Source organism: Plecotus auritus, assembly GCF_963455305.1.
Source record: "Plecotus auritus genome assembly, chromosome: 15".
In the NCBI taxonomy this organism is placed as follows: Eukaryota; Metazoa; Chordata; class Mammalia; order Chiroptera; family Vespertilionidae; genus Plecotus; species Plecotus auritus.
The window spans coordinates 4,518,209-4,546,031 of NC_137781.1; the positions used below are offsets into that span (position 1 = coordinate 4,518,209).

The window sequence follows — 27,823 nt, forward strand, 5'->3', positions numbered from 1 at the left end:
TCAGTAAAAAATATATTTTAAATATATTTTATTGATTTTTTTACAGAGAGGAAGGGAGAGGTAGAGTTAGAAACATCGATGGGAGAGAAACATTAATCAGCTGCCTACTGCACACCCCCTACTGAGGATGTGCCCGCAACCCAGGTACATGCCCTTGACCGGAATCGAACCTGGGACCCTTGAGTCCGCAGGCCGACGCTCTGTCCACTGAGCCAAATCGGTTAGGGCAAAAAATATATTTTAAAGAATGTGTCCAGATCATACCTCCTCCATCCCCGGACCCCAGAACCACACGTGCTTATGGCCAGCATCTTTTTATTTTAAATATATTTTTCTTGATTTCAGAGAGGAAGGGAGAGGGAGAGAGAGGGAGAAACATCACTGATGAGAGAGAATCATGGATTGGCTGCCTCCTGCACGCCCCCTACTGGGGATTGAGCCGCAGTGCAACCCGGGCCTGTGCCCCGACCAGGAATTGAACCATGACCTCCTGGTTCCTAGGTCGACGCTCAACCACGGAGCCACGCCGGCCGGGCTGGACCAGCATCTTGAGAGTCCCGGCCCCAGAGTTCTCCTGAGAGCTGACCTCCCCTCTTGCCTCCCTCCCGCCAGGTCACCACGGATCTGCGTCAGCGCTGCACTGACGGGCACACGGGTACCTCGGTCTCAGCCCCCATGGTGGCCGGCATCATCGCCCTGGCTTTAGAAGCAAAGTAAGTTCCCACTCACTTCCCCTTCTTTATCCTTTTCTTTTTTAAGTTTTTATTGTCTACACCAGGCGTCCTCAAACTACAGCCCGCGGGCCACATGCGGCCCGCCGTGGACATTGATCCGGCCCGCCGGGTGCCGCTGCCTGTCCTGCTTAGCAGTCGACGCGTCCCGGGCCCGCAGTGCGCATAGGAATTTGTTCATAGTTTTTTTTTTAAACTATAGTCCGGCCCTCCAACGGTCTGAGGGACAGTGAACTGGCCCCTGTTTAAAAAGTTTGAGGACCCCTGGTAATAAAAGAGTAAGATGCAAATTGACCGTACCTTCGCGATGCCCACCAGCCAATCAGGAGTGGGTATGCAAATTAACCCAACAAAGATGGCAGGTTAATTTGTATATGCAGGCGTTCCGCGCTGCTCCGGGCCTGAGCGAAGGTGGTGCCGGCAGCCAGGGGCAGGAAGGCCCGTTCTTGCACGAATCTTCGTGCATCGGGCCTCTAGTAGCATGATAACACACAACAGAAAGTGTACCACGTGAACCATTTTTAAGTATACAGTTCGTGCATTACATCGTCACCCACACCACCATCCGTCTCCAGACTTTTTTTAAAAAAAAAAAAAAATGAGTAACCAGAGAAGGTACGTTTCTTTTTTAAATATATTTTTGTTGATTTCAGAGATGAAGGGAGAGGGAGAGGGAGAGAGACATCAATGAGAGAATCATCGATTGGCTGCCTCCTGCATGCCCCCTACTGGGGATCGAGCTACAATGCAACCTGGGCTTGTCCTGACCGGGAATCGAACCGTGACCTCCTGGTTCATAGGTTGACACTCCACCACTGAGCCATGCTGGCTGGGCAGTTTACTCCACTCTTTGTAAAGAATGGTTTCTAGCCGAAGCCGGTGTGGTTCAGTGGATAGAGCATCGGCCTGCGGACGGAAGGGTCCCAGGTTCGATTCCGGTCAAGGGCATGTACCTTGGTTGCGGGCACATCCCCAGTGGGAGGTGTGCAGGAGGCAGCTGATCGATGTTTCTCTCTCATCGATGTTTCTAGCTCTCTATCCCTCTCCCTTCCTCTCTGTAAAATATCAACAATATATATTTTAAATAAAATAAAATAAAATAAAGAATGGTTTCTAGGGAGTAAGCCCTGAGATCCAATAGGGGGTATTTGATGCTCAGCCTGTGTGTCTCCGTGTTTGAGCATCGACCTATGAACCAGGAGGGAGGTCACAGTTCAATTCCCAGTCAGGGCACAGGCCCGGGTTGCGGGCTCCATCCCCAGTAGGGGGCGTGCAGGAGGCGGCCGATCCGTGATTCTCTCGCCTCATGGATGTCTCTCTCTCTCTCTCTCCCTCTCCCTTCCTCTCTGACATCAATAAAAACGTATTTTTTTTAGAAAAAGAGGGTGTGAACGAACCCTCTGCCCAGGCGTGGAGCCTCTGCAGCTTCCTGGCGCGCAGGCTGGGGGCTGGCGCCCTCCCCGCCCCCCCCCGCCCCCCCCGTGTGCCACCGTCTGTCTGTCTGTCGACGGCAGCGAGTGTCCCTCTGTCCTTGCAGCAGCCAGCTCACCTGGCGGGACGTGCAGCACCTGCTGGTGAAGACTTCCCGGCCGGCCCACCTGAAGGCGAACGACTGGAAGGTCAACGGGGCCGGCCACAAAGGTGCGGGGCCCCAGAGGGGCGGGGTGGGGCCAGGCACCCCGTGCTGGTGGGTCCTGGGGGCGGGGGGTGGGCCCTGGAATCTGTCTCGAGGGTGCCATGGGTCCTCAGTGATCCCCGGAGAGCACTGATTGTGTGTCACAAGGGTGAAACGTCTGTGTCCAGCGATTTAAGAAAAGTGACCTGGAACCTCAACGTGAAAATCCCTACGGTTCAGGGCGCCCCAAACTTAGCGACTTTTTTTTTTTTTTTAATATATATTTTATTGATTTTTTACAGAGAGGAAGGGAGAGGGAGAGAGAGTTAGAAACATCGATGAGAAAGAAACATCCATCAGCTGCCTCCTGCACACCTCCCACTGGGGATGTGCCCGCAACCAAGGTACATGCCCTTGACCGGAATCGAACCTGGGACCCTTGAGTCTGCAGGCCGATGCTCTATCCACTGACCGGGAATCGAACCCTGACCTCCTGGTTCATAGGTCGACGCTCAACCCCTGAGCCACGCTGGCCGGGCACGACTTTTTTTTTTTTTAATCTTCACCTGAGGATATTTTTTTCATTGATCTTTAAAGAGAGCGTTTGGAAGTGGGGAGGGGGGAAGGGGTGGAGAGAGAGAGAGAGAGAGAGAGAGAGAGAGAGAGAGAAAGCATTGATGTGAGAGAGCCACATCGACTGGTTGCCTCCCGCACACACCCCGACCGGGGCCGGGGATCGAACCTGTGTCCCTTCCGTGTGCGGGCCCACGCTCTAACCACCGAGCGAAAACCAGCCGGGGCCAAACTTCGCGACGCTCGCCACGTCTGGGGACCACCTGTACCAGCCCTGACTTAGCAGGTCTCTTTCAATGGACTTGCCTCCCCACCCCGACCCCATTTTTTTTTTTTTTTTACATGAAGAAACATTTTAAAAGGGAACTGGGTGACATCTAGTGCATCGTCGGCTTGATGGGTAATCATACTTTCCTCCAACATACATGGAAACCCATTCGTAATTATTATGATTAAAAATCATTTGTTGCCCTCACCGGTGTGGCTCTGTGGATAGAGCATCGGCCTGCGGACTCAAGGGTCCCGGGTTCGATTCTGGTCAAGGGCATGGACCTTGGTTGCGGGCACATCCCCAGTAGGGGGTGTGCTGGAGGCAGCTGATCGATGTTTCTCTCTCATCGATGTTTCTAGCTCTTTCTCCCTCTCCCTTCCTCTCTGTAAAAAAATCAATAAAATATATTTTTTTAAAAAAATCATTTGATGCTCTGACCAGTTTGGCTCCGTGGATAGAGTGTCAGCTTGTGGACTGAAGGGACATTCCTCTGCATCCTTCACCGGTACGCCTGGTGTCTCTCTCTCCCTCTTCCTTCCTCTCTGAAATCAATAGTAAAAAATCTATTTTAAAAAAAAGACACATCTCTTACACACACACACACACACACACACACACACACACACACACTCGTTGGTTGGCATGCTTAGCGTGAGTAGCTGTGTGTCTTTGAAACTAGCCCTCCAGACAACCAGTGAATCTCTAACTGTGAAACTTCTGTCGGTAAGCGCCCGCCCCCCAAACTCACGGAACCGTGAGGCCTGCACCCCTTTGCACAGCCCGTTCCAGGCCCCGGTACCCGTGCATCCGACCCCCTAACACAGGCATTGGCGCGGTTCGAGCTGGTAAATGAGAGGACTGTACCACTGCCTTTGTTTATCTGGGTTTCTCACCGGAGGTGCTGAAAAAAGACTTGCATCCCGCTGTGGTATGTTAGGGAAGATGGGGTTCCCCTCCCCCCCCCCCCCGCCACCCCTTTTCTGTAGCTCAGGTTCCACTCTTTCTACGCCGCGCCTGATACCGCTCCCTGGGAAATACGGGTCACGCCCTCTGACCCACGACCCGTGGGACGTTCCTCTTCCTATAAGGAGGCCGTTGATCAGGCCCCGTGTGTCTCCGTCCTGCAGGAATGGGGGTGGCGGGCTGGGCCGTAACGAGAGCTGACCCACATTTCGATCTTGGCCTCGTGAACGAGGGAGAGAGATGGTATCGGCTGCCTCCACCGGGCCTCGTGAATGAAACTTTGAAACCGTCTCGCAGTGGCCAAGTTCAACATCGGGCCGGGCCAGGTCACGTGTGCCCGCTGGCCTGTGCCGCTGTCCCCCCGACGGCCTGGCATTCGGCCGCGGAGCTAAAGGGCAAAAGGGAAGAAGCCAGGAGTCAAGCCAGGGGCCTTCGGATGTTTTTTTCCTCTGGTTTTATTTTATTTAAATACTAGAGGCCTGGTGCACGAAATTTGTGCAAGGGGCGGGGGGTTGTTCCTCAGCCCAGCCTGCACCCTCTCCAATCCGGGACCCCTCAGGGGATGTCCGGCAGTCAGACATCCCTCTCACAATCTGGGACCACTGGCTCCTAACCGCTCACCTGCCTGCCTGCCTGATCGCCCCTAACCACTCTGCCTGCCGGCCTGATTGCCCCTAACCCCTCTGCCTGCCTGCCTGGTCGCCCCTAACCACTCTACATGCCTGCCTGATTGCCCCTAACCCCTCTGCCTGCCGGCCTGATTGCCCCTAACCCCTCTGCCTGCCTGCCTGGTCGCCCCTAACCACTCTGCCTGCTAGCCTGATCGCCCCTAACCACTCTGCATGCCGGCCTGATTGCCCCTAACCCCTCTGCCTGCTGGCCTGATTGCCCCTAACTCCTCTGCCTGCCGGCCTGATTGCCCCCAACCACCCTCCCCTGCCTGCCTGATCGCCCCTAACCCCTCTGCCTGCCGGCCTGATCACCCCTAACCCCTCTGCCTGCCTGCATGATTGCCCCTAACCCCTCTGCCTGCCAGCCTGATCGCCCCTAATTGCTCCCCTGCTGGCCCGATTGCCCCTAACTGCCTCTGCTTCAGGCCCCGCCACCGTGGCTTTGTCTGGAAGGAGGACTGGACGACTGGAAGATGTCTGGTCCACCCGGTCTACTTAGCATATTACTCTTTTATAAGTATAGATATTTTATTGATTTCAGAGAGGAAGGGAGAGGGAGAGAGAGATGGAAAAATCAGCGATGAGAGAGAATCATGGACCGGCTGCCTCCTGCACGCCCCACACTGGGGGTCAAGCCCGCAACCCAGGCGTGTGCCCTGACCGGGAACCGAACCAACCATGACCTCCTGGTTAGCCACGCCAGCCGGGCAAAGAGTATAGAGTTTTTATTATTTTTATTTTTTGTTGTTGTTAAAACTCACATGAGGGCATTTTTAGAGAAAGTGGAAGGGAGAGAGACATTGATGTGAGAGAGACACATCGATCAGTTGCCTCCCGCACACGCCGGGACCAGGGCCAGGGGGGGGATCCAGCCTGCAACCGAGGTACATGCCCTTGACCAGGAATCGAACCCGGGACCCTACCGTCCGCAGGCCGGCGCTCTGTCCACTGAGCCACACCGCCCGGGGCGGGAGTAGAGTTTTTAGACTGAGGAGCGCAGAGGATCTTGGGAGCAATCCTCAGTAGGGTTTGTCCTGCTACACGGGGCTCCGGGAGACGGTCGGACGGTCGGTCGGACGGTCGGACGCTTCCAGCCCTGAGCAGCTCAGGTGGTCTGTCCCGGGGCCATGGAGGTCACGGGTCGGTGCCCTCCGGAGGCGGGAGGCGGGGGCCGGCGGGGAGGGGCCCCAGGTCTGAAGGGCCTGTCTCTCCAGTCAGCCATCTGTACGGATTCGGCCTGGTGGACGCGGAAGCCCTGGTCCTGGAGGCGAGGAAGTGGACTGCGGTGCCCTCACAGCACGCCTGCGTCGCCTTCGCCGACAAGAGGCCCAGGTGAGGCGCCGCCCTGCGGGCTCCCCGGTCTCCTGGCCCTGACCCTGACCCTGGCCCTGGCCCTGACCCTGACCCTGACCCTGCTGCCAGGCACTCCCGGGAAGGTGCCCATTCACACGTCAGCGGGCACGCGCTCTCTCTCCTGGACGGTGAAGCCGGAGAAGGAATGGTTTCTTTTTGTTTGTCTTGTTTTATTTTGGTTAATCCTCACCCGAGGGTATTTTTCCCATTGGTTTTTATCTTTTTATTTATTTATTTATTTATTTATTTTTAAATATATTTTATTGATTTTTTACAGAGAGGAAGGGAAAGGGATAGAGAGTTAGAAACATCAATGAGAGAGAAACATTGAACAGCTGCCTTCTGCACACCCCCCACTGGGGATGTGGCCGCAACCAAGGTACATGCCCTTGACCGGAATCGAACCTGGGACCCTTCAGTCCGCAGGCCGACGCTCTATCCACTGAGCCAAACCGGTTAGGGCTTTTTATTTATTTTTTAAAATATATTTTATTGATTTTTTACAGAGAGGAAGGGAGAGGGATAGAGAGCTAGAAACATCGATGAGAGAGACACATCCATCAGCTGCCTCCTGCACACCTCCCACTGGGGATGTGCCCGCAACCAAGGTAGGTGCTCGTGACCAGAATCGAACCTGGGACCTTTCAGTCCGCAGGCCGACGCTCTATCCCAGGGGTCCTCAAACTACGGCCCGCGGGCCCCATGCGGCCCGCCGAGGACATTGATCCGGCCCGCCGGGTGCCGCTGCCTGTCCTGCTTAGCAGCCAACTCGTCCCGGGCCCGCAGTGCGCATAGGAATTTGTTCATAGTTTTTTTTTAAACTATAGTCTAGCCCTCCTATGGTCTGAGGGACAGTGAACTGGTCCCCTGTTTAAAAAGTTTGAGGACCCCTGCTCTATCCACTCGGCCAAACAGGCTAGGACTCTTTTTTTTTTTTTTTATGTATATCTTTATTCATTTCAGAGAGGAAGGGACAGGGGGAGAGAGAAACATTAGTGATGAGAATGAATCATGGATCGGCAGCCTCCTGCACGCCCGCTACTGGGGACCAAGCCCACAAACTGGGCACGTGCCCTGATCGGGAATCGAACCGTGACCTCCTGGTTCATAGGTCGATGCTCAATCACTGAGCCACCCTGGCCTTGAACTTGATCTTGCTCTTGGACCCAGAGATGTGCTAGGAGTTTGGCAGCGTAGGGCTACTCCTGAGACAACGCCCACTTGTGGGACTGTACACAGAGTCCCCTCCCCACAACACACCCATGGTGCCTTTTTTTTTTTTTTAATATATATTTTATTTGCCGAAACCGGTTTGGCTCAGTGGATAGAGCCTCGGCCTGAGGACTGAAGGGTCCCGGGTTCGATTCCCGTCAAGGGCATGTACCTTGGTTGCGGGCACGTCCCCAGTAGGAGGTGTGCAGGAGGCAGCCAATCGATGTTTCTCTCTCTCATCGATGTTTCTAGCTCTCTCTCCCTCTCCCTTCCTCTCTGTAAAAAATCAATAAAATATATATATATATTATTGATTTCAGAGAGGAAGGGAGAGGGAGAGAGAGAGAAACATCCATGATGAGAGAGAATCATTGATTGGCTGCCTCTTGCATGCCCCCCACTGGGGACCGAGCCCGCCACCCAGGCATGTGCCCTTGGCCGGAATCAAACCTGGGACCTTCCAGTCCGCTGGCTGATGCTCTATCCATGGAGCTAAACCAGCTAGGGCCCAGGGTGGTGTGGGGAGGTCTTTAAGGGGGGACCTACCTCTGTGACCCCGCAGGGCTGGATGGAACCTTCCAGGACCCTGCAGAGCTTTCTCTCGTGCCTTGCGTCCACCACAGTGGGGGGGGCCTGCGGACGGGAGACTTTGGGATCAGGCCATGCAAGCAGTCAGCCTCCCCAGCCAACGCGCGATGCACACACATCATGTGTTGGCGTGTTGACGGTCTCGGGGGGAAATGACGTTGTTGTTTGTGACCGTGTCTGAGGGTTTCTTATGACTCAGGCCCCGGGCAGCTGAGCGATGTCATTCCTGGGGGACACTCAGCCTCGGCTTCATGCCTCCCACCCCAGAGGAAGGTCCGGCATCGCGGGAACAGCGTTCCCCGAAACAGGCCCAGTGCCGGCCGAGCCTCGGGCATGTATCCATGGGTTGCTGGGCAGCCATAGGACCTTTCTGTCTTAATCTGTTTTTATAAATGTGTATATATATATATGTTTTAAAAAATATATTTTATTGATATTTTACAGAGAGGAAGGGAGAGGGATAGAGAGCTAGACACATCGATGAGAGAGAAACATCGATCAGCTGCCTCCTGCACACCTCCCACTGGGGATGTGCCCGCAACCAAGGTACATGCCCTTGACTGGAATCGAACCTGGGACCCTTCAGTCCACAGGCCGATGCTCTATCCACTGAGCCAAACCGGTTTCGGCTATAAATATATTTTTATTGATGTCAGAGAGGAAGGGATAGGGACAGAGAGAGAAACATCCATGAGGAGAGAGAATCATGGATCGGCTGCTTCTTGCATGCCCCCTACGGGGGATGGAGCCCGCACCCCGGGCCTGTGCCCTGACCGGGAATCGAACTGTGACCTCCTGGTTCCTAGGTCGATGCTCAACCACTGAGCCACACTGGTCAGGCTCCATTCTTTTTTTTAAAATTTTCACCCTGACCGGTGTTGCTCAGTGGATAGAGCGTCGGCCTGCAGACTGAAAGGTCCCAGGTTCGATTCCGGTCAAGGGCATGGACCTTGGTTGCGGGCACATCCCCAGTAGGAGGTGTGCAGGAGGCAGCTGATGAATGTTTCTCTCTCATCGATGTTTCTAACCCTTTATCCCTTTCCCTGCTTTTCTGTAAAAAATCAATAAAATATTAAAATAAAAAAAATAAAATTTTTTTTGCCTAAGTTTCCATTGATCTTAGAGAAGAAGGGAGAGGGGGAGAGAGAGAGAGAGAGAGAGAGAGAGAGAGAGAGAGAGAGAGAGAGAGAGAGAGAGAGGGAAACATGGATCAATTGCCTCCCAACTGGGGATCAAGCCCGCATCCTGGCGTGTGCCCTGACCGGGAATCGAACCCGTGACCCTTCGGTGCACGGGACGATGCTCCCGCCGACAGAGCCGCCCCGGCCAGGGCGAGGCGCTGTTCTTTCAGCCTCTCTAAGCAAATCCCAGAAGGACAGCCATCTCCTGGGCCGGCGGTCTTACTCCAGCAGGAACGTCTGAGTGCCCCGTAAGGGCGGGCCGAAGCTGCTCTCCCCGGGGCGGGGGGGGCAGGGACCCCAGAGGCCACACCTGGCCCTCATTGCCCCCGTGGGTGACCTGGACCACCCCTTCCCCCCCCAGGAGCATCCCCGTGGTGCAGACGCTGCGGACCACGGCCCTGACCACCGCCTGCGCCGACCACTCCGACCAGCGGGTGGGCTACCTGGAGCACGTGGTGGCCCGCATCTCCATCTCCCACCCGCGGCGCGGGGACCTCCAGATCCACCTCATTTCCCCCTCGGGAACCAAGTCCCAGCTGTTGGCCAAGAGGTAAGGCCAGCCTGGCCTCGCGCGGTCGGGCAGGGGGCAGGTAGCGGGTGCCCGTGGCCTGCAGGGAACCACGTGGGCATCATCGCAGCCTGGACTCTCACGCTGACACCCCGGCTGCTTCCCCCAGCAACCAGGTAGCCGATCCATGACTCTCTCTCATCATTGATGTTTCTCTCTCTCTCTCTCTCTCTCTCTCTCTCACTCTCTCTCTCCCCCTCTTCTCTCTCTATTCCTCAGCTCTGGAAATGTGTTTGTTTTTTTAAAGTGTAGGTATTTCTCTCTTTCCGCGTCCAGTGCGGCTAGAGAGTGGGTCCAGTTCCTGAGTAGGGGCGCCTGGGGGTTGAGAAATAAAAGCAAGAGACAAGACACAGAGATAGAAGGAAAAAGCTGGGACTGTCCTCTTCTGATGGAGAGACCGGGACCCAGAGCCGAAACAGCGTGTTTATTGTATACCCCCAAATACCAGGAAGTTTCACCAAAAGGTCAAGACAAAAGGAAATTATTTGCATTCTTGAGTAGGCCCTGAGCATTCCTGGTGCCAGGCTGGATTTAGATAACAAAACCACTTCCCCACACCACGGGCTGAAATGAAGGTCAAGCTGACAACACGCTTGCCCTTTTGGCAAGGAGTGTTTCCAGGGCGTGGCTTTGCCGACGCCACTGGGTTCAGCTGACAATAATTAAAGAATGCCCATGTGCCTTCCCAGGGGGCCCTCAACATGAAAGAAAATTACCTTTTTAAAAATGTTTAAATGTATTTGTATTGATTTCAGAGAGGAAGGAAGAGGGGGGGAGAGAGAGGAACATCCATGAGGAGAGGGAATCATAGATCGGCTGCCTCCTGCACGCCCCCTACTGGGGATCGAGCCTACAACCCGGGCATGTGCCCTGACCGGGAATCGAACCCGTGACCTCCTGGTTCATGGAGCGATGCTCCATCCACCGAGCCACACCAGCTGGGCGAGCAGGCTGATGTTAAAGTGGGTGATTGCGGATGGCCCGCGAGTGACGATGTTACCAATATCCCGATGGCGCTTGGCAGAAAAAAGGTCCCCCCGCCCCTGGTAGACGGAAATGCCGGGCGCGATTTCCGGCACAGGCTCCTGGCTGCCCTTCTGTCCGGCTCACGTCGCCTGCCTGGCCTTCGAGAACCTTCCAGGGCCCCAGCGTTGGAGCCCCCGGATTTGTAGCGGGTCCTGGGGTCCCCGGATGTCCCCCTTGGGCGGGGCGCTGCTGTCAACCCGCCCGAGGCCACCTGGCAGCCGGGTGAGCCCGGGGTGTTGGCATGCCCCCCGGCCCCCGAGGCAGATTGTGTGATTGTAGGCTCTGACCTTGGTCTGGGCTCCGCATCTCGCTTCCGTCGGCAGCTTTCTCTGCGTGCCAGGTTTTTTCTTTCCCGCGGGGTGACTTTACACGCCTAAGCACCACAGCCCTTCAAAGACCATTTGTTCTGTCCCCCGGGCCTCGGGTGCCGCGGGGCATCACGTGGGGAACCCAGTCCGCCCTTTGCCGTTTCTCAGAAGAAAGCAGAGGTGCCCCACCCCCCCGCCCTCACTATTTGCCGGGCCGGGAAGGCTCCCCGATAAGCGTTTTCCTACAGGGGATGGTCGGAGAAATACCCGCCCGCCCCCGCCAACCGAGAATCGAATCTCACGTCGTAGAAAACATTTTTTTTAAAAAAAATATATGTGTTTTTAGTCCTGGCTGGTGTGGCTCAGTGGATAGAGCGTCGGCCTGTGGACTGAAGGGTCCTGAGTTGGATTCCTGGTCAAGGGCATATGCCCGGGTTGCGGGCTCGATCCCCAGTAGGGGGCGGCATGTAGGAGGCAGCTGATCCGTGATTCTCTCTCCTCATGGATGTCCCTCTCTCCCTTCCTCTCTGAAATCAATAAAAATATTTTAAAAATAAAATTTAAGCCCTCACCAGTTTGGCTCAGTGGATAGAGCGTCAGCCTGTGGACTGAAGGGTCCCGGGTTCGATTCCGGTCAAGGGCATGTACCTCGGTTGCAGGCACATCCCCAGTAGGGGGCGTGCAGGAGGCAGCTGATCGATGTTTCTCTCTCATCGATGTTTCTAACTCTCTATCCCTCTCCCTTCCTCTCTGTAAAAAAATCAATAAAATATATTTAAAAAATAAAATTAAAAAAAAACAAGGGTGGGGCAGCAGTCAGCAGTCAGGGTCTTACCTGCCCCTTCGCCTCCGACGACGACGTCGACGAGGGCTGTCCTCACACCTGCTGCCCTGGTCCCCCACCCCCCACCCCTGCCCCTTTCCAGCCCCGTCACCCACTCCCGTGTCCTGACCGCGGTCTCCCCTCGCAGGCTGCTGGACCACTCCAACGAAGGGTTTTCCAACTGGGAGTTCATGACGGTGCACTGCTGGGGAGAGAAGGCCGAGGGGGAGTGGACGCTGGAGATTCAGGACATGCCGTCGCAGGTCCGCAACCCGGAGAAGCAAGGTCAGAGGCGCCACGCTCCTCTCTCAGCCCTTCTGTCGGCTTGAGCGCTTTGCTTTCACTACGACGTCTCTAGCCCTTTGTATTTTTTTAAACTAGAGGCTCGATGCACGAAGATTCGTGCAAGAATGGGCCTTCCTTACCCTGGCTGCCGGAGCCACCTTTTCACTCCTGCCCAGAGCTGCCTTTCTGCCTTCCCACGCTGCCCAGAGGCCCGGAGCGGCTGGGGCAGTGCAGAATGCCTGTGTCGTCACCATGGTGACAACGCAACAGTCCCACCCCCGGCCACTCAGTGCCTGCATATGCAAATTAACCCACCATCTTTGTTGGATTAATTTGCATACTCACTCCTGATTGGCTGATGGGCGTCATGAAGGTACGGTCAATTTGCACCTTACTCTTTTATTAGTGTAGGTGAAGTTAAAAGGCACGTGATGAACACTTCACAATTTTCATCATTTTGTAAAAAAATGTTTTTATTGCCCTAGCCCAGGGGTGGGCAAACTTTTTGACTTGAGGGCCACCATGGGTTCTTAAACTGGACCGGAGGGCCGGAACAAAAGCATGGGTGGAGTGTTTGTGTGAACTAATATAAATTCAAAGTAAAGGAGCGGAGGGGAGAGCAAGAGAACCGGATAGAACAGCCGGATCCGGCCCGCGGGCCGTAGTTTGCCCAAGGCTGCCCTAGCCGGTGTGGCTCCGTGGATAGAGCGTCGGCCTGCGGACTGAAGGGTCCCGGGTTCGATTCCGATCCAGGGCACCTACCTCGGTTGCAGGCTCCTCCCTGGCCCAGGCCCTGGTCACGGTGCGAGCAGGAGGCAACCCATCGATATGTCTGTCTCAGATGGATGTTTCTCTCTGTCTTTCCCTCTTGCTCCCACTCTCTCTAAGAATCCATGGGAAAATATCCTCGGGTGAGGATTAAAAGAATAAATAAACTCATTTAAAAACTTAAAAAAATAATAAAAATATGTTTTCACTGATTTCAGAGAGGAAGGGAGAGGGAGAGAGAGAGAGAAACATCCATGATGAGAGAGAATCGTGGATCGGCTGCCTCCTGCATGCCCCCTCCTGGGGATGGAGCCCGCAACCCGGGCATGTGCCCTGACCGGGAATCGAACCCTCACCTCCTGGGTCATAGGTTGATGCTCAGTCCCTGAGCCACACCGGCCGGCTCCCCCTCAAATCTCTACAACTTAATTGTTTTGTTTCGTTTTTAAGCCAACTCAGTTCCGATGGCTCCAGGCCACCCCACTGAGTGTTCTGTGCTCTGTTTTACTTACTCAATCTCTGACTGTTCGATTTCCAGCAACAACAGCAGAAAAAAAAAAAAAAAAAAAAAAAAAAAAAAGCCAGCTCCATGCCAGTGGCGGCTGAGCAAAATGTTTCCAAATCTCAGATAAGACCTGGGGTTTATGAAGCAATCAAGGCGGCTGAGTGATAAGCGAGCTCCAGTAATACCACCTCGGGCACATTGGACTCGGTTTATATCCCTCGCTTGAAACCTTTTTTTAAAAAAAAAAACTGAATAGTCTGCCCTGGCCGGTCTAGGTCAGTGGATAGAGCGCCCGCCTGCAGACAGAAGGGTCCCGGGTTCGATTCCAGTCCCAAGGCACAGTCCTCAGTTGCAGGCTCCTCCCCAGCCCAGGCCTTGGTCGGGGCGCGTGCAGGAGGCCACCCATCGATGTTTCTCTCTGTCTTTCCCTCTCTGTTCCTCTCTAAAAATCAAGGGGAAAAAATACCCTCCGGTGAAGCCACTCTTTTTCTTTTTTTATTTCCGAAAGGAAGGGAGAGGGAGAGAGAGAGAGAGAAACATCCAGGATGAGAGAGAATCATCGATCGACTGCCTCCTGCACGCCCCCTCCTGGGGATTAAGCCCGCAACCCAGGCAGGTGCCCTGACCCAGAACTGAACTGGGGACCCTTTCGTGGGCAGGCCGACGCTCTATCCACTGAGCCAGACCGGTCAGGGCTCCATTTATTTTCTAAATATATTTTATTGATTTCAGAGAGGAAGGGAGAAGGGAGAGAGAGAAACATCCATGATGAGAGAGAATCGTGGATCGGCTGCCTCCTGCACGCCCCCTCCCGGGGACCGAGCCCACAACCCCGGCATGTGCCCTTGGCTGGAATCGAACCTGGGACCCTTCAGTCCGCAGGCTGATGCTCTGCCCACCGAGCCAAACCAGCTAGGGCTCCATTGATTTTTAGAGGGAGGGAAGAGAGAGAGAGAGAGAGAGAAACATCGATGTGAGAGAAATATGTGGGTGGGTTGCCTTGGAACGCACCCCGGCTGGAGTCTGCAACCGAGGCAGCTGCGTGGACCGGAATCGAACCCGGGACCCCTCCATCCGAGGGCCCACGCTCTAGCCACGGAGCCACACCGGCCAGGGCTGCATGGGGGGTTTTAACTACGTGTTAAATTTATTGGGCAGAGGTGGGCATTTCAGGGTGTGTGTGTGTGTGTGTGTGTGTGTGTGTGTGTGTTTATACAGTCTGTCACAGCACGGCTGTGTGGAAATGCAGTGCCTGGACCATAAAATCCACTCTTTCAAAGTGTGCTTGTATGTTTTTATGTTTTTATAAGTAGACGGAGCCATTTTTACCCCTTCCGCCCTAACCTCTGCGGTACACGCGGCAGCTCAGGGTCACGGCACCGCGGCAGGGAAGAGCGTCCGCCGGGGCGTGGACCTGAAACAGATCCCTTGATTCTTCTGGGCCTTTCTATCTCTCTCTCCGTTTTTTTATTTTTATTTTTTATTTTTTTTATTTTTTAAATATATTTTATTGATTTCTTACAGAGAGGAAGGGAGAGGGAGAGAGAGTTAGAAACATCGATGAGAGAGAGACATCGATCAGCTGCCTCCTGCACACCCCCCACTGGGCATGTGCCCGCAACCAAGGTCCATGCCCTTGACCGGAATTGAACCTGGGACCCTTCAGTCCGCAGGCCGACGCTCTATCCACTGAGCCACACCGGCCAGGGCTCTCTCCTTTTTTTTAAAGATGGCATTTAAAAAACATTTTTGTTAGCCCTTGCCCAACGATGTAGTCCCATGGATGAGAGAGGAAGGGAGAAGGAGAGGGAGAGAAACATCAATTTGTCGTTTCACTGATGGGTGCATTCATTGGTTGATTCCTGTGTGTGCCCTGACCGGGATCAAACCCTAAATTTTGGTGTATCAGATTTCAGTGGGCTTTAACCCACTGAACTTTCCAGCCAGGGCCCATAGCTTTTTTTAAATTAAACTTACATTTTCTAGAAATATTTATGGCTGTGAAAGGTAGTATATGCTGTGTTTTGTTTTGTTTTTTTCATATATATACACTGAGTGGCCAGATTATTATGATCTCTGAACGCAGAATAATCTGGCCACTCAGTGTGTGTGTGTGTGTGTGTGTGTGAGTGTGTGTGAGTGTGAGTGTGTGTGTGAGTGTGAGAGTGTGTGTGAGTGTGTGTGAGTGTGTGTGTGTGAGCGAGTGTGTGTGTGTGTGAGTGTGTGTGTGAGAACGTGTGTGTGTGAGCGTGTGTGTGTGAGCGTGTGTGTGAGTGTGTGTGTGTGTTTGTGAGAGAGTGTGTGTGTGAGCGTGAGTATGTGTGTGTGAGTGTGTGTGTGTGAGTGTGTGTGTGTGTGTGTGTGAGTGTGTGTGTCTAAGCGAGATGATGGCTGTAACTAAAGCTATGGTGGCGAGCACTATGCAATATGCCAGAGTCATGTCATTACGCTGAACGCCTTACGCGTGCTCAGTCCATTAGGTCGCAGTAAAACGGGGGAGAGTGAATTCCAAGAAGCCAGCAGGAGGGGCTGGAGGGGAGGCAGGGGTTCAGGAGTGGAAAAGAGACTTCCTTTTTATTAAAACAAACAAAAAAAAAAACAACAAAAAACACAGCATAGCCCGGCCGGCGTGGCTCAATGGTTGATCGTCGACCTAGGAACCAGAAGGTCACGGTTCGCGTCCCGGTCGGGGCACAGGCCTGGGTTGCAGGCTCGATGCCCAGTAGGGGGCGTGCGGGAGGCAGCCGATGCGTGATTCTCTCTCCTCCTGGATGGTTCTCTCTGTCCCTCTCTCTCCCTCTCCCATCGTCTCTGAAACCAATAAATAAAAACGTCTTTCCCATCACCCTGTGGGAGGGGGCTGGATCCTAAGAAGTATTAGCTCAGGCGTGTTTTTTTCCAAACTCCGAGGCCTCCAGTACCCTCCACGGCCGGCCCCGCGGGAGAGGGTGCCGTGGGCGGGTCCCTGACCCGGTGGCTTGGTGCCTTGCAGGGAAGCTGAAGGAGTGGAGCCTGGTCTTGTACGGCACGGCGGAGCACCCCTACCACACCTTCACCTCGCACCAGTCCCGCTCCCGGATGCTGGAACTGTCCACGCCGGGGCTGGAGCCGCCCAAGGCCGTCCGGCCGCCCGCCCCAGCCGAGGGCCCGGAGGACGAGGAGGACTATACAGGTAACGCGCCTGGATCCAGGGGGCACGCCTGCCTCTCGCCAGGACTGGTTTTCCACTGTTTTTTTTTTTTCTTGTTTTGTTTTGTGCGTCCTCCTCCCCCCCGCCCCGAGGATATTTCCCCGTTGATGTTTAGGAAGCGTGGGGGAGAGAGAGGGAGAGACGGGGAGAAACATCGATGGGAGAGAGACACCTGGATGGGTAGCCTCCTGCACACGCCCCGACCAGGACCCGGGCTGCCGAGGAGCCTGCCACTAAGGTACGTGCCCTTGACCGGCATCGAACCCGGGACCCCTCTGGTCCACAGGCCGACGCTCTGTCCACTGAGCCAAACCAGTTAGGGCTGGTTTTCCACTCTGAATTCGTGGGGCTGGCCTGGCTGGGGTGGCTCAGTGGTGGAGCGTCGACCTAGGAACCAGGAGGTCAGGGTTCGATTCCCGGTCAGGGCACAGGTCCGGGTTTGCAGGCTCGATCCCCAGTCGGGGGCGTGCAGGAGGCGGCTGATCCATGATTCTTTCATCGTGGATGTTTCTCTCTCTCTCTCTCTCTCTCTCTCTCCCTCTCCCTTCCTCTCTGAAATCAATTTAAAAAAAATATTTAAAAACAAAAACAGAAAGATCGTGGGGTTCTTCCCGGCTGACGCGGGGGTCAGGACGGGGGCTGCTCCGCGTCCGGGAGCCGCAGTAACGCTGCTGATTTGCACCCACACAGCTCGGTCCTCCCCCGGTCCTCCTAGCGTTTCTCAGACCAGTAAGTACGCGTCCGGCTAGTAAGTATGTCCCCTCGCCCCAGCCGGGAAATCGAGGGTCCTCGCTGTGCCCAACCAGAACCGAACCTGCCCCGTGCGTGGTGCGGGGGCCTCCTCCCGGGCTCCCATCTCACGGCCTGACCCTCGCAAACCCACCCCCACTCTCCGTCCCTGTGGCCAGAACGTGGCGAGGACCAGGGTCCTCAGGGGCCCAGGCGGGTGGGGTTGCAGCGAGGAAGAGATGTTAACCGGCCTCGAGGGCTGCGATAAAGACCCACGATGGGCCCTCACCGGTGTGGCTCAGTGGATAGAGCGTCAGCCTGTGGACGGAAGGGTCCCGGGTTCGATTCCGGTCAAGGGCATGGACCTTGGTTGCGGGCACATCCCCAGGAGTGGGTGTGCAGGAGGCAGCTGATCGATGTTTCTCTCTCATCGATGTTTCTAGCTCTCTCTTCCTCTCCCTTCCTCTCTGTAAAAAATCAATAAATATATATATATTTTTTAAAAAAAGACCCACGATTGGGTTTTAAGGCCCACGAAGCGGCTGCAGCGTCGCCCAGAAAGTACAGATGCCTCATTGTGGATACTTATTTTTTTTTCCCCCCAAGTATTTTTTAATTGATTTTTTAGAGCGAGACGGAGGGAGCGAGAGAGAGAGAAACATCAATGTGAGAGCGAAACGTCAACCGGCTGCGTCCTGCACGCCCCCTGCTGGGGATGGAGCCCGCACCCCCGGGCGTGCGGCCTGAGCGGGAATCGAGCCGTGACCTCCTGGTGCACAGGTCCACGCTCAGCCCCCGAGCCTCGCTGCAGGGCGAGGGCCCCAGACCCTGCCCACGTGATCAGCTGTTCCTTCCCCCGGAACCATCCCACAGCGAGGCGAGAAACGCGGCGTTTCTGGTTGGGCATATTTTCCTGTGCTCGGGGATCGGGGGCGGGAGGTGACACAATGGAGCCTCCCCCTCCTTCCCCGCGCCCCCCCCCCCCCGCCCCCCGCATTGCATCTCGAGCATCAATGATGGGCGATTCCGTTTAAATTCCCTTTAACATGGACCGTGGAATTATGAATGGGCTAATCGGCTCTGTTCCCCCCCCTTCCCCCGCCCGGTGATTTATAAATCAGATTCAGTAATTATTCATAAATGAACGCGCTTTTTTTTTTTTTTTCTTCCCCATAAAATCTGCTACCGGCGCTAACCTTGTACCACCCGGGAGTCTCACTATAAGGCTGGTTTGTAGCCTGAGTCACTTGGGTTTCCCCGAGTGTGGCCTAGATGAATAGAGGGGGGTGTCTGTGGGGTGAGGGCGTGTTTCTGAGGCTCAGAAGTCCCCCAGTTCTCGGGGCCAGAGGGACAGGCGGGCCAGGAGCAGCTACAAGAGCCACGGAGGATTTCATGGTGTGAAGGGAAAGGGGGCGGGGGGAGGAAGAGGGTGGCTCAGTGGTTGAGCGTCGACCTAGGAACCAGGAGGTCACGGTTCGATTCCTGGTCAAGGGCACATGCCTGGGTTGCAGGCTCCATCCCCAGTGGGGGCCGTGCAGGAGGCAGCTGATCCCATGATTCTCATCATGGATGTTTCTCTCTCCCTCTCCCTCTCCCTTCCTCTCTGAAATCAATAACAATATATTTTAAAAAAATAAGAGAGGGGGAGGGGGAGGGGGAGAGGGAGGGGGAGGAGATCCACACGACTGAGGACATTGTTCACTGGATCAAGCGAGATGGGCCTGGAGACACCCTGGGCTCCAGGGAAGTCACTGCCTGGCGAGGCCGTGTGTCCCCAGGGCCACCCCCAGGCCGCGGGCTGGGAAGGAGGCAGCCGGCTGGGAAGGAGGCAGCCGGGTGGCCACGTTCAATGTGTTTTCAGCAAAAAACAGTGCGAGGGAGCTGGATTTCTGAGGATTCCCCCGGGAATGGGCTGGGCTAGAGTGGACCAGAGTCAGGTCAGGTGGGCATGGGCTTCACGTCGCAAATAGACTGGCGTTAGGGGAGGGTCAGGGGGGGAGGGGGGAGGGTTGGGGGGTAGGGGGGGGTGTGAAGGGTGGCTGTGTCCTGTGCTGTGAGCTCTGGACGAGGAGGCTCACCGCCGAGGTGACCCCGGGCCACGAGGTGCAGTCCCTCTCGTTCGCCCCCTGGAAAGGGGACCCCCCCCCCCAATGCCAACATCAAACCCTCGGGGAGGAGAGAAGCAGGCTTTGTGCACCAGCAAAGCCCCATTGTGCGCGGAGAATGGGCCCCTTGTCCTCCCCTCCGTCCCTTTCCTGCTGGCCGGGTGCCCACCGCCTCCAGTAACGCAGACCTGACAGGAGGGGTTTTCTTTTCTCTAAGGACGCTAACGCCTTCAGAATGGCCCCGGGCCCCTCCCCGGGCAGACAGGGCTTCCCCAGGCACTTCTAGAGCAGGAGGCAGGTGTGGGCGGCGGCAGGCTGCGGCCGGGACAGGCCCCACGCCAGCCCGAGGGAGGGTGAGGCGGATCCGCTTGTCACCGGACAATCCAGGGGTCCGGGCTGCCGGTCACTCCCCGAGCCCGTTCAGCAGAGACAGGGTGGAATCCCACATGAGCGCTGATTCCGGTCCTGCCAGGAGCGTGGGCGAGCAGCAGGGCACCCGCAAACATCTGCTCTGCCCCCCACCATAGGCCAGCTGCTGATAGTGGGTGGAAGGACAGAGATTACATGGGAAGTTGGCCCAAGGGTTAGGCCAAATGGGCAGTTTACAGGTACGGGGGCTGGAGGTTTGCAAAGGCCTGTGGGTGTGCAAAGACTGAGGTCTTCAAAGGGCTGGCGGCTCGGGTTTCCGCAGCAAAGCTGTTAGTCTTCCCATGATGACAGGCAGCTCCCCGTGGGGAGGACGGGCTGCGTTTCCAGGTGAGCTCCCAGGTCCCACGTGCAGCTCCCAGCCAGGTCAGAAGGTGCCTTTTTAATCAGAACCACGCCGTCACGGTTCACAGAGCGTGATTCCTATTCATTAGTTACAGCTGGTTCCCCAGCACTCTCCTTCTGCCCCTCACAGCCCCAGCCCCGCAGGCCCACCGCGCTCCTGGGAGAGTGTCTCCTGGGCCCAACCCAGGGCCCCTCCCGGGAGGGACGGCGCGGACGGAGCCTGTGTGTCCGTGGGTGAAAGGCAATGCTTGTCTCTTTCAGGAATGTGCCACCCCGAGTGTGGGGACAAGGGCTGTGATGGCCCCGGCGCTGACCAGTGCCTCAACTGTGTCCACTTCAGCCTGGGCAGCGCCAAGACGGGCCGGTAAGGGCGGGGCTCCCGTCCGCGGCATGGGGATCCCCCGTACCATCCAGGGAACGGTTTTTGTTTTCTTGTTGATCCTCCCCCGAGGGTAATTTTCCATGGATTTTTTAGAGAGAGTGGGAGGGAGGGAGGGAGAGAGAAACAGCGATGTGAGAGAGACCGGGGCCGGGAATTGAACCTGAGGCCCTTCAGTGCTTGGACCGGCGGTCTAACCACTGAGCAACACCGGTCAGGGCCAAGGGGGTCTGTTTTGAGCTATGTCCTCAGCCCCCCTCACACACACACACACCTGGCACCCTACTTAAAAATTCGAGTGAAAGAATGTAGAAGAAAAAAAAATCTGTGTGGAAAAAAACACAAAAATCTAATCTAATAAAAGGGTAATATGCAAATTAACCATCACTCCGACACAAAGATGGCGGCGCCCATGGCATCCCGTGCCCCGGCCGTGGAGGGAGGGAGGGCTGTAGACACACGTAGGGCTGCTGGGCTGGGGGCCTGCTCTGAGCCACCACGACACGGTTCGGGGCACATGCCCGGCCCAGCAGACACAATACTGGGCCCCAGTCTGTGAAAGGGGGCAGGCTGGGCTGAGGGATCCCCCGCTCCCGGGCCTCTAATCCTATATAATAAAGAGGTAATATGCAAATTGACCCTCACGCCCTCACAAGATGGCTGCCTATGACCAGGCCAGCAGGGGGGTTGGTGAGGGACGACCAAACGACTGAACAAGCAGGCTCCGTGGGGCGACCAGGCTGGCGGGGGGGGGGGCAGTTGGGGGCGCTGAGGCCAGCAGGGGGAGGAGTTGGGGGCAATCAGGCCGGCGGGGGGGGTGCAGTTGGGGGAGACCAGGCCAGCAGGGTGGGCAGTGAGGAGCAACTAGGCTGGTGGGGGGGTGGGGGGCAGTTGGGGGCGACCAGGCCAGCAGGGGGACAGTAAGGTGCAATCAGGCAGGCAGACAGGTGAGCGATTAGGAGCCAGTGGTCCAGGATTGTGAGAGGGATGTCCACCTGCCAGTTTAGGCCCGGGATTGGGCCTAAACCAGTGGTCAGACATCCTCCAAGGGGTCCCGGATTGGAGAGGGCGCAGGCTGGGCTGAGGGGACCCTCCCCCCCATGCACAAATTTCATGCACCGGGCCTCTAGGTTAAAAATCAAAAAAGAATCCTGGTGATGCCTGGACAGTGTTGCTCAGTGGTTGAGCACCGACCTATGAACCAGGAGGTCCCGGTTGGATTCCTGGTCAGGGCACGTGCCCAGGTTGCAGGCTCCATCCCCATCCAGTCGGGGCCATGCAGGAGGCAGCCGATCCATGATTCTCATCATGGATATTTCTCTCTCTCCCTCTCTCTTCCTCTCTGAAATCAATAAAAATCTATTGTTTTAAAAAACAAAAAGGACAACGGGCATTAACGGTTTCACCTTCTCCCCGGGGGCCTTTGTTTCCTGGGGGGCTGGGGGTTTGGGGGGGTGCAGCGGGTGGTGAGCGCGGGGCGTGGCTGAGGGAGAAGGTGCCCTCTGCTCTGGCTCTGGCAGGAAGTGCGTGAGCATGTGCCCCGTGGGCTACTTCGGGGACGCAGCAGCCAGACGCTGCCGCCGGTGCCACAGGGGCTGTGAGACCTGCTCGGGCCGCAGCCCCACCCAGTGCCTGTCCTGCCGCCGCGGCTTCTTCCACCACCAGGAGATGAGCACCTGCGTGAACGCCTGTCCCGCCGGGTTCTACGCGGTGGAAGGTAAGTGCGGCCCCGGCCGGTGTGGCTCAGCAGTTAGGGTGTCGGCCTCCGAACCAGGAGGTCCCGGTTTGCTTCCCGGTCAGGGGCACGTGCCCAGGTTGCAGGCTCCATCCCCATCCAGGAGGGGGCGTGCAGGAGGCAGCCGATCCATGATTCTCCCTCGTCATTAATGTTTCTCTCTTCTCCCTCCCCCTTCCTCTCTGAAATCAATCTATATTCATAAAAGAGTAAGGTGCAAGTTGACCGTACCTTCACAACATCCACCAGCCAATCAGGAGTGTGTATGCAAATTAACCCAACAAAGATGGCAGGTTAATTTGCATACACAGGCGCCGAGCGGCTGGGGGCGGGACGCGGGCGTTCCACACCGCCCCACCCACTCCGGGCCTCTGGGTGCAGCATGGGAAGGCGGAAAGGCGGATCCAGGCCGGAGCAAAGGTGGAAAGGCAGCCAGGAGAAGGAAGGCCCATTCTTGCACGAATCTTCGTGCATCGGGCCTCTGGTAGAAATATCTTTAAAAATAAAAGAATAGCCCTCACTGGTTTGGCTCAGTGGATAGAGCATTGGCCTGCAGACTGAAAGGTCCCGGGTTCGATTCCAGTCAAGGGCATGTACCTTGGTTGCGGGCACATCCCCAGTAGGAGGTGTGCAGGAGGCAGCTGATGGATGTTTCTCTCTCATCGATGTTTCTAACTCTCTATCCCTCTCTCTTCCTCTCTGTAAAAAATCAATAAAATATATTATAAAAAAAATTTAAAAAAATACATAAAAAAAGAATAAATCAAGTTTAAAAAAGGGGGGGCATGTCGCTGGGCATAGAAATGACGAATCGGCCGCCTCACCGGGCTGGGCGGGGGTCTCCTTCCTGGGGTGAATTTCCCACACGGGCCTGGCCCACTGGCCCGGATTGGATCCCACCCATTCTCCCCCTCCCTGCCCCCTCGTCTCCTTTGCTCCAGGCCAGAAAAAATGCCTCAAGTGCCACCCCAGCTGTAAGAAGTGCGTCGACGACCCCGAGAAATGCACCGTCTGCAAAGAAGGGTTCAGGTGGGACCCTTTCTTCCCCCTCCCCACGGGCCTCGTGTTCGGCTTTTTTTGTTGTGTTTTTTTTTTCCTCTTCGTTTTTGTAGTTGAATTGCCTTATCTTTGCCAATTTTTACTGAAAGCGAAATCCTCGGGGTCAAGGTTAAGCGTCTGTCCACATCGGACTCTGGTTTTCTCTCTTCTCTCACGCTCCACACACGTGTCCTCTAAAATTATTTTACTGGGGTCCGGCCGGTGTGGCTCAGTGAATAGAGCGTCGGCCTGCGGACTGAAGGGTCCCGGGTTCGATTCCGGTCAAGGGCATGTACCTTGGTTGCGGGCACATCCCCAGTAGGAGGTGTGCAGGAGGCAGCTGATGGATGTTTCTCTCTCATCGATGTTTCTGACTCTCTATCCCTCTCCCTTCCTCTCTGTAAAAAATCAATAAAATGTATTTTAAAATATAAATAAATAAAAATAAAAATATTTTACTGGGGTTAGGCTGGAGTGGCTCAGGGCTTCAGCACCGACCTATGAACCAGGAGGTCACCACGGTTCGATTCCCGGTCAGGGCACAGACCCGGGTGGCACGGTCCATCCCCATCTAGTAGGGGGCGTGCAGGAGGCAGCCCATCCATGATTCTCTCTCATCATGGATGTTTCTCTCTCTCCCTCTCTCTTCCTCTCCGAAATCAATAAATACGTAGTAGTTCTTTAACTGCCGTTTTTTTCCCCACCGACAGCCTCGCGCGGGGCAGCTGCATTCCCGACTGTGAGCCGGGCACCTACTTCGACTCGGAGCTGATCCGGTGCGGGCAGTGCCACCCCACCTGCAAGACCTGCGTGGGTGAGTGCATCGCCCCACGGGCGACGGGGTCGTGGGGCCGACAGTCCTGGAACCTGGGTTACCCGGGGTGGGGTGGGGGAGGGGGGTGGCTCCCCTCTCTTGGACCTGAGGAAGCCTTAGGACCTCCTGGGTGGCCGTGAGGTTGTGAGGTTTGTGGCATCAAATACCAAGATGGGGGGTGGGGGGTGCTGTTCATAGGCATGAAGGGTGAGTTGGGGAAGAGGCAAAGGTTCTGGGGCCCGGCCGGTGTGGTTCGGTGGTTAGAGCGTCACCGTATGAACCAGGAGGTCAGGGTTCCATTCGGGTCCAGCCCCACTTCAGTGGGCGGAGCCACATGGGGCGGCTCTCGCAGGAGCAGGGCCTGCTGGGAAAGGAAGCATTGGGAATCAGGGCCCATGACCTTCTGTTTGTTTTTTATTTCCTTTTTTTATAAATATATATATTTTTGTTTGTTTTCTTTTTTTCACATTTTTTCCCTCTCTTTGCGGGGGGTGGGGAGTTGCGGGGGGGCCATGACCTTGCCAGGCTGCAGGGAGCTGTGCCGGGTGTGGCTCAGGCCTCCATGTGTCCCTCTGTGAAACGGGTGTGTGCTGCCCCCTAGTGGGTGAGGATGGGGAGGGCACTCGGTGGGCACCTGGGAACCTGGCTGGGCCTGGGCGGGAGGTGGGGGCTGTCCCTGATATGAGCTCCTTCCCCCACCTCCCCCCAGGCCCCAGCAGGGAGGAATGCATCCACTGTGCCAGCAGCCTGCACTTCCGGGACTGGACGTGTGTGCCCGCCTGTGGCGAGGGCTACTACCCCGAGGCGATGCCCGGCCTGCCCCACAGAGTCTGCCGGAGGTACGTGCCGTCTGTCCGTCTTTTTAAAAATTTTTAAATATATTTTATAGATTTTTTTACAGAGAAGAAGAGAGAGGGATAGAGAGAAACATCGATCAGCTGCCTCCTGCACACCTCCTACTGGGGATGTGCCCGCAACCAAGGTCCATGCCCTTGACCGGAATTGAACCTGGGACCCTTCAGTCCGCAGGCCGACGCTCTATCCACTGAGCCAAACCGGTCAGGGCTATCCGTCTTTTTTATTTATTTTTATTGATTATTGATTTCAGAGAGGACGGGAGAGGGAGGGAGAAACATCAATGATGAGAGAGAATCATGGATGGGCTGCCTCCTGCACAGCCCACACTGGGGATCGAGCCCGCACCCCGGGCATGTGCCCTGACGGGGACTGGATCCAGGACCTCCTGGAGCAGGGGGCCTGATCCCCCTCCAGCCGCAGGAACCCCTGTCCCCTGCGTGTCCCCCGACAGGTGCGACGAGAACTGCCTGAGCTGTGAGGGCTCCAGCCGGAACTGCAGCCGCTGCAAGGCGGGCCTCACGCAGCTGGGGACCTCGTGCGTCGCCAACCACACCTGCAGCAACGGTGAGTGGGGCGGGGACGGGCCCGGGGTTGGATCCCCCACGGCCCCCCAAGTCTGACCGGGCCCTCCTCTCCCCAGCGGACGAGACCTTCTGCGAGATGGTGAAGTCCAACCGGCTGTGTGAGCGCAAGCTCTTCATCCAGTTCTGCTGCCGCACGTGCCTCCGGGCCGGGTAGGGGCGAGGCCAGGCCGCTCCCGTCCGTCCCTTCGTCCGTCCATCCGTCCGTCTGTCTATCCGCCCGCCTCCAGACTGAGGGCCAGAGCCCGTTTCCGGGGCAGCGCCCCGCCTCTGACAGCTGTGCCTCCCGCGGGGCCAGGGCCTGTGGCCGTAGCCGCTGTGGGCGCCCGGCCCGATGGGTGGTGGCCCCTGAGGGTCCCTACAGCGACATCCCCTCCGGCGCACCCCAATGGGCACCCCGGGCCCTGCCCGGGAACCCCCGCGTTTACTGAATCTTCAGACCAAAGCGAACGGCAAGCACGTGGCCTCGCCCCTCACTTCTCACCCGGCTTTGAGCATCTCCAAGGTCAACCTTGAGCACTTCCAAGGTCAACCTTGAGCATCTCCAAGGTCAACCTTGAGCACCTCCCAGGGCCACCTTGAGCACCTCCAAGGTCAACCTTGATCATCTCCAAGGGCAGCCTTGAGCATCTCCAAGGTCAACCTTGAGCATCTCCAAGGTGAACCTCAGCCGCCACTGGTCCGGCCAGCGGGACGGGCCATCCCCACGCGTGACACGGCCCAGCCGCGCAGCTGCTCCTCCGTTGGGGCGCGGACGGCTCTGTCCAGTTTGGGGGCGTGAACTGTGTGACCTGGGGCAGGTCGGGGGGTGTCTGTATCTGCATCGTCCGTGGCGTTAGAGATGGCCGCGACGCCCGTCACCACGTCCGTCCGCGTCTCGGGGTCTCCCCGCCCCAATGCCCGCCACCGAGCAGGGTCCCCGGAGTGTCCCCGCCGCCAGCCAGCAGGTGCGTGTCCCAGGGACCCAGCCGTCCGCCGCTGCGCGAGAGCCCGGCCCGTGGAGGGTGCGTCCCACCGCGTGGAATGGCCTCGGGGACCGGGTCCTCCGCCCGGACTGTGCACCAGACGCCACGCGGGACCTGCTGCTGCCAACCTGTGTGGGGCATGTCGGTCAGCTGCCTGCTCCGGTTCTCACCGAGGGGGGGGTCCTGTGGACAGAGAGCCCCGATATTTCCCCGGAAATGCACCGATCGGCTCCCTTGACCGGGAGCGGCCTTTGCCTTAAACTTCCTCTCCAGCTTGTACGTGTCCGTGGTGTCCCACGCCCCCCCTCGGACCATGGCGCATCCGACGTGTCCCTGGGAGATGGGGGGGCCCCCCCCTCCACAGGGGTGGATGGAACCCATGACACCCTCAGAGCAAATGCAGTGTTAACCCTAAGTTAATAAAAGAGTTAACAGCCCACAGCCAAGGAGTCTTCCTTTCCTGGGCACAGCGAGTACACGTGGGTGCTGCCGGCCGGTGTGGCTCAGTGGTTGAGCTTCGACCTAGGAACCAGGAGGTCATGGGTCCGATTCCTGGTCAGGGCACATGCCCAGGTTGGGGGACTTGCAGGAGGCAGCCGATCCATGATTCTCTCTCATCATGGATGTTTCTCTCTCCCTCTCCCTTCCTCTCTGACATCAATAAAAAAAAATATATATATTTTTTTAAAATAAGAGAAAAACTGGCGGCTGTGCCAGCTTGCAGGGCTGGGGGTGGGGATGGTCTGTCAGGTGGGGGCAGCGGCAGGAAGCCGGGGAGGAGGGACTTCAGGAGGCCGAGAAATTAGTGTCTGGGGAGGACCCTGTCCTGGGGGCCGCCTGACCCTGGCTGCAGGGTCACAGGCTGAGGGCGAGGGTTCGAGAGCAGCGTCCCTCCCGGAGGCCCCGGAGCTTCGAGGGCCTGGCAAGTTCGCCTCCAATTCTCAAGCAAACGTTCCTTTCGGTCTCTCTTCTTTGGAGCTTTGACTGCAGAGGAGACCATTAAAACCACCGCATGCCCTCCGGCCGGTGTGGCTCAGTGGTTGAGCTTCGACCTAGGAACCAGGAGGTCGTGGGGTTCCGTTCCCAGGGAGGGGCGTGCAGGGGGCAGCCAACCCAGGATCCTCTCTCATCATTGATGTTTCTCTCTCCCTCTCCCTTCCCCTCTGAGTTCAATGACATTAAAAAACAAACAAACAAAAAAACAATGCCGAAACCGG

General features: G+C 56.5%; 1 protein-coding gene across 2 annotated transcripts in view; it reads left to right on the top strand.

Moving 5' to 3' along the window:
* PCSK6 (proprotein convertase subtilisin/kexin type 6) overlaps nt 1-27,048 on the top strand; it is a gene marked incomplete at its 5' end in the record, with an annotated part of 68,928 nt that extends 41,880 nt beyond the window's left edge. The window contains 14 exons of one of the 2 annotated variants that reach the window (XM_080651774.1): nt 613-713; nt 2,269-2,372; nt 6,039-6,156; nt 9,520-9,708; nt 12,032-12,168; nt 16,434-16,613; nt 17,322-17,360; nt 20,498-20,600; nt 22,136-22,332; nt 23,292-23,379; nt 24,099-24,202; nt 24,912-25,041; nt 25,512-25,624; nt 25,701-27,048. In XM_080651774.1, the coding sequence (XP_080507900.1) occupies nt 613-713; nt 2,269-2,372; nt 6,039-6,156; nt 9,520-9,708; nt 12,032-12,168; nt 16,434-16,613; nt 17,322-17,360; nt 20,498-20,600; nt 22,136-22,332; nt 23,292-23,379; nt 24,099-24,202; nt 24,912-25,041; nt 25,512-25,624; nt 25,701-25,798 (1,701 nt within the window). In that variant the 3' untranslated portion in view covers nt 25,799-27,048. The remainder of the gene's footprint in view (nt 1-612; nt 714-2,268; nt 2,373-6,038; nt 6,157-9,519; nt 9,709-12,031; nt 12,169-16,433; nt 16,614-17,321; nt 17,361-20,497; nt 20,601-22,135; nt 22,333-23,291; nt 23,380-24,098; nt 24,203-24,911; nt 25,042-25,511; nt 25,625-25,700) is intronic. The other variant, XM_080651775.1, reaches the window with a different exon arrangement.
* Between the last annotated feature and the right edge of the window lie 775 nt (nt 27,049-27,823).